The sequence below is a fragment of the Pyxicephalus adspersus genome, chromosome 3, assembly GCF_032062135.1.
Source record: "Pyxicephalus adspersus chromosome 3, UCB_Pads_2.0, whole genome shotgun sequence".
NCBI classification, from domain to species: Eukaryota; Metazoa; Chordata; class Amphibia; order Anura; family Pyxicephalidae; genus Pyxicephalus; species Pyxicephalus adspersus.
The window spans coordinates 26,719,100-26,724,977 of NC_092860.1; the positions used below are offsets into that span (position 1 = coordinate 26,719,100).

Here is a 5,878-nt window from a genome sequence, read left to right on the forward strand (position 1 = left end):
AAAAAAATATGCATTCGGACCATAAGACGCACCCTGATTTTCCCCCCACTTTAGGGGGAAAAAAAGTGCGTCTTATGGTCCAAAAAATACGGTAATATTGATGACTTGCCATACCAAATCAGCATACATGCAACCACTCTAGCAACCATCAGTCACTGTAGAAGCATAGGATTAGGGTATTGCCTTAGTCCAAGCTTGCTATCATAATGTAATGGCATTGTCAAAGTAATGTGATCAAATCATCATATAAATGCGTTTCTCAGTGTTGCATGCTAAATACAAACGTAGATTGCTTTCCTAATAAAACCGACTTTTTTTTTTATATATTCTGTGTTCCCAGAATGAGCAACTGGAAGTCATTGAAAAGTTTCGTAAAGGTTTGCTAAATCTGCTCATTTCAACAAGTGTTGCAGAGGAGGGCCTTGATATCCGGGAATGTAACATTGTTGTAAGGTTTGGTCTTATGACTAACGAGATATCAATGGTACAGGTAAGCTTTTTCTGTAAATCTGCTCAAGCAGGAAGTGTAAAAAATTGTGTACCCCTAGTGTAGTTTCAAGGAAAAGAACAAGAGCACAGGTCAAATGAGTTTTTACAGGTCATAAAATGCCTCATTACGTATTAAGGCTGGTCTTATACATCCCAATAAACAATTCCTCTGTTATCAATTCAATGATCATTGTCTGAGCCAGAGAACAAAAATGCAAAGCAACAAAAACAAAGCAGATTTAGTTTGTCAAAACAACTAGACTTTCTTCTAAGCCCAATTGGTAAAACTTTGTAATGAAACAACCTATTTAGAAGTGAAATGTGTTGTGCGCACAGCAGTTCTTCTTGGTGAACAGTGTAGAGCAGTGCTTTCAAACCTTTTTAACATTAGGGAACCCTTGAAATACCTTTAAGGTCTTCAGGGAACACCTTTTATAATTACTATATTCTCAGAATGCTTTATACATTGCTGGCCATTGGATAGAACGTCAGCCTTACAGATAGCCAAAAAGTTTATTAGTGTCTGGTAAACTGACCTGAAAGTCACAAATTACTCATTGCACAATGAACCCCAGGCAACTTCTAGAGGAACCCTGGTGTAGGTGTTAGTAGGGATGTTAGTAGCAATGCTTTGTTGCCAAGGGAAGATTCACGTTAAATGGAACAATGAAGTGGAGATAGCTTCTGGAGCAGAGTTTGTGGAGATGGCAGGGGAGGTATTAATGCACATATTCAGAAACATAGGTGCCAAGAGGTTAAAGCACATGCATTTATATACCAAATGCTGAGGTATTAACCTACATAAGTTGGATAGTGGGTGCTGAAGAATAATATGCATGCCTTAGGACTGATTGCTAAGGGAATAATGCTCATGTGAGGAAGTGTTCAGGGGTTATCATATGTGCTGGAGACAGGACTCTGAGGGTTCACCTCATCTGATTTGGGAACATTAAGAGATTAATGTTCATATGCTGGGGAAAAGTAACTAAAGGATTAATGCACAAACAATGTATATTTGTCAGGGGTGGGCTGATGCACATGTTCGTGATGCAGGTCACTACGGGGTTAATGGTCATTGTATGATGACTTTCTCTGGATCTACTAATTCATACTGTATGAACACAAACCGATGCAAATATAAACCTAGGCATTTTTTTTACCTGAAAATACAGTAAGATGCATTGATTTGAGTATAAAACTAGGGCACAAATTGCAGCCATCCCTTCTATATTTCAGCAGTCAATAGAAAAGTTTACTCACATTTTTTAAAAGAGGAAACATTAAAATTATTTGGTGTCATTCTGTCAATCTTTTTCCCTACCTTTTTAAAGGTTTAAGTATTGTTATTTTGGAGTTGGTTATGATGGGTCATCTGTTTTTAAATAATCTTTTCTGTATTATTGTTGGCCACCAGTAGGTGCTGTGTCCTTATGTAAAGTTTGTAACAAACAAAGTGTCCGATGGCAAGAGTTTGTTACATACTTCACAGCCCCATTTACTGAGACTTTTTCTAATGGTGTTAGAAGGTGAAAAAAATCTTGATTTATAATAAAGTATCAAGCTCCTAAATAAACATAAGCGCTGCTTAGGAACTTTTCAACCAATGGTCCCCTGCAGGATAGAAATTTAGGACCGTAAGATTTACGTTTTCTAAAATGCTGGATACAGACTGGTGATATAGTTGTAACAAAATTAGGATCCTGAACCTGTAAACTAAACATTTGAAGAGAAAATGTTTGAGTGAATAACTATTTTTTTTTCTTTTTTCTTAGGCTAGAGGCAGAGCTCGGGCTGAGGACAGTTGCTACTCATTTTTGGCCAAATCTGGAGGAAAGGAGAGCCGAAGAGAGAGGACCAATGAGTCTTTAGAGGATCTAATGAAACAGGCTATTGAGCATGTGCAAAATATACCAGAGAAAGAATATGAGGCAAAAGTAAGTGGTAATGGCACAAAGCCCCGTTCCTGTATTTTTTTTTTGCTCTATTCCAAAACGAAAAGACATTTATATATAGTGAGTAGCAGTGAATTATTACTGTCTACCGGTTCCTATATCTATCTATAGGTCCTTCATAGAAGTGTGGCACAGTCCAAAATAGAGAATAGGGGAAGAGTGATTCCAAGGGTAGACTTACACAGCAGTGAATGTTTGGTGAATTTCTGATTCACCAGTTTATAAAAACAAACCCCTAAATATAGTCTGCTTTTGATGTACAAAATGGAAAATGGTGCAAGCAGGAACAGGGTTTGTTTGTTTTTTGGCACAGGTTTTGGAGTTGCAGTTGGAGTCTCTCGTTGAAAGTCGGGTTAAACAAGCTAAGATGGAGCAGAAAAAGAAGTTCAATCCTCAGGACATTCGAGTGGACTGCAGGAACTGTGCCGGTGCAGTTGGGTACGGGAGTGATTTTCGAGTTGTGGAAGGCATTCACCATGTCAATGTTAATCCTAACTTTAAGTAAGTGTACATTATGCAATGTCATGTATGGAAAATAGTTGATGGTATTTAGACTTTGTCAGTGTTATATGAATCTTATGTTTGTGTTTTATTCAAAAGGTCATTCCACCAGTGATCTTTATATAAATATAAATATATATATATATATATATATATATATATATATAGACACACATTACAGGGCATTTTACATATGCATATATCAAACATGATACCAAATAGATTATATCCATTAAAACAAATCCATCTTAAGTTCATCATGGATGTTGCCATTGCTATCAACGGCTTTTGAAAATACTATTTGCTTGATAGTATGTTAATAGTATGTTAGGGGAAGAGTCCCCTGGTCAGTGTTGCCTCCTCCCCTCTGCTCCCAGGCCCCATGGCAGCCATGTTGTAACCCTGCCCCTGTACGCACAAGATGGAGGTTCCTTTAGTTTACTCATGTCTTGTTTTATACTACTTTGTAGAGTATATTATGAAGAATACACAGCACCTGTTGATCTGGGAAAGAAGATGAAGGACTGGGTGCCTGGAGGAGCCATTAGATGCAGGTTTTGCCAGGTATTCTTGTTTTTTTTACAAGCATTTATCTAGACACCAATTTCTGTCCTACAAAAGAAAATTCGATATATGTGAAAATACGATTTCTGCAGTCCATATCTATCTTAAATGAAAGAATTAAGAAAACGTATCTATACCTAAGTATTTTATTCTGATATGGTAGAAAAATTCTTCTGACCTCCAGGTGAATAGCAAAATACACAATGTAGCTGAAAAAAATGTTTACCTGCTAAAAATATTAAAATTCTCTTTACTTATTTGGGATCAGTAAATAGTGAGAAAATCCTGACCTGTATTGGCTTTAGATCCCTGGTGTTGGACACCTTTGGACCATTGGATCACTGTATATTTCTGAATTTATTAGCCACAACCTTGTTTTTTTTTTTTAAAGTGTTTTTTTTTCACATTTCACTCTCTCCGGTAACCTGATGTTCTCTGATTTATAGGTACCCTGGGGCTTACTGATGATTTACAAAGGAGTTTCTATTCCAGCAGTTGCCATCAAGAATTTTATATTAGAAACTCCTGAGGGACGTAAAACTTGCAAAAAATGGAAGGATGTGCCGTTTCCATTGGATTTGTTTAATTACAGTCAGTACTGTGAAGAGAACAATTTACTTGATGACGACGATGATTCAGAATGAAGCTTTATGGATAAAGCTATGTCTTTTCACACCATATGGAAAATGGACATCTTAACATTAGTATAAAAAACTGAAAGGATTTCATGGGGGGTAAGGAGTAAGAGTTTTGTATCAGAAAGTCTCTATGCTGAGGCCAAAAAATGGGCATATGGAGATGAAATATTTTATATATTATTTGTAACAAATGATATGAATGGTACTGTATCAACCAGGAATCTTTTGCATTTCTCACCTCTTCAATCAAGATTTACAAGGTGGGATGTATGTTTATATATATATATATATATATATATATATATATGTGTGTGTGTGTGTGTGTGTGTGTGTATTCCCAGCTGTGTACATTGGACCAAGGACTTATTTTCTTCCCAGGACTGACTTAGCATGCCTTGTTTGATGTTGTGTGTCTGTGTGGCAGCAGCCATCTTGGTAGAGAACCAGGTCAGACCTGGTTGCTTTCCCGTGTCAGACCCACTCATGACCTGAATAATTTAAAAACTGGTGAGAATTGGAACAGGAAATTGCAATATTGAAGAACCTGAAGCACAGAGAGAGCAAGTATCCGTGGGTGTTAAGAAAGGTGGAAACACAGATCTACAAAGTTAATGAAGTAGGAGCAGGGAGTTCCTTACACTGTAGGTTTTTATATACAGCTTGATCTCCATCGGGTCCTCAAAGAAACTAGAAGAGGTATAGTAGTGAGTATAATAAGCAGTAGGTGTGATTTGCCTTTGATGATCTCACGCAGCAGATAAGTACCAAGACAATGCAAAGTGCACTACAATCACTCATAGTGAATTTAAGGTAAAATTTGAGACTTGAATTAGGCAATTTCTTTTTTATTTTATTTTTTGCACATTACTATAAAGGTCAATGGTATTGCCTGTATTATGTCCAAGGACCTGAACTAATTAGACCCGAAGCCATGAACTGAAGAATCTGTATGTTTAGCAGACATTTTTTTATGATCCAGTATGCTATGCACTGACGTTCAAATGCACTTTGTATTATAGTTATATAAGTACAAAACTTTAGTTTTGGAACAAGACATGACTTACAGAGATCTTGTAATGTTAATGAATGCATCCTTACAAATGATTCACAATAAAACTACATGGTTATGTTTTTTTTTTACCTTTTGGAGTACTTGGCAAACTTTAAGGTACTTACATACTGCATATAATCTAGTTTATTATATCTAACAAATGATTTTTTTTTCAGTCTGGGGACTGCTTTTGGTTTTTTTTTTTTCTTTTTTTTTTTTTGGACTTGAACAAAAAAAGGTACCAAAGCATGCAGAACTACTGGATCCTTCCATGTGACCAGTAGTCAAACAGTTGGGTCGATAAGTCACAGAGGTGAGTCTTGACATATAACTTTGCAGCCCAGATCTGTTCCAACAATAGCTCTGCAGCTGGACGGGTAACTGCATTAGTCTTACATGATAAACAATACCGATCCTCCACCTATACTGAACAGAAAGCTGGTAAAAAGCTGGAGCACTGGCAATAGTGTTTTCCATTGGAATAAAAAAAGTATTAATACAATTAGATATATCAAAATAAAACCCTAGTAACTAAGAATATATTCAGGCTCTATCTCCAGGGTTCCTACAGAGTGGATTGAGCCAATTTGCAAATCTGTGTGTCACTTGTGAATCTCTGTTGCAATTAATTGTTTTACAACTAAAGGGCTGTTTATAGGCAAGTTGACAAGTGTCCACTGCAA

The 5,878-nt window shown here is 36.6% G+C and overlaps 1 protein-coding gene across 2 annotated transcripts in view; it reads left to right on the top strand.

Moving 5' to 3' along the window:
• The window catches only part of DHX58 (DExH-box helicase 58), a 17,572-nt gene extending 12,288 nt beyond the window's left edge, over window positions 1-5,284 (top strand). For both annotated transcript variants that reach the window (XM_072404040.1, XM_072404039.1), the window contains 5 exons: window positions 341-490; window positions 2,262-2,423; window positions 2,755-2,942; window positions 3,413-3,506; window positions 3,953-5,284. In XM_072404040.1, coding sequence (XP_072260141.1) covers window positions 341-490; window positions 2,262-2,423; window positions 2,755-2,942; window positions 3,413-3,506; window positions 3,953-4,150 — 792 coding nt within the window. In that variant the 3' untranslated portion in view covers window positions 4,151-5,284. The remainder of the gene's footprint in view (window positions 1-340; window positions 491-2,261; window positions 2,424-2,754; window positions 2,943-3,412; window positions 3,507-3,952) is intronic.
• The last annotated feature ends 594 nt before the right edge of the window (window positions 5,285-5,878 follow it).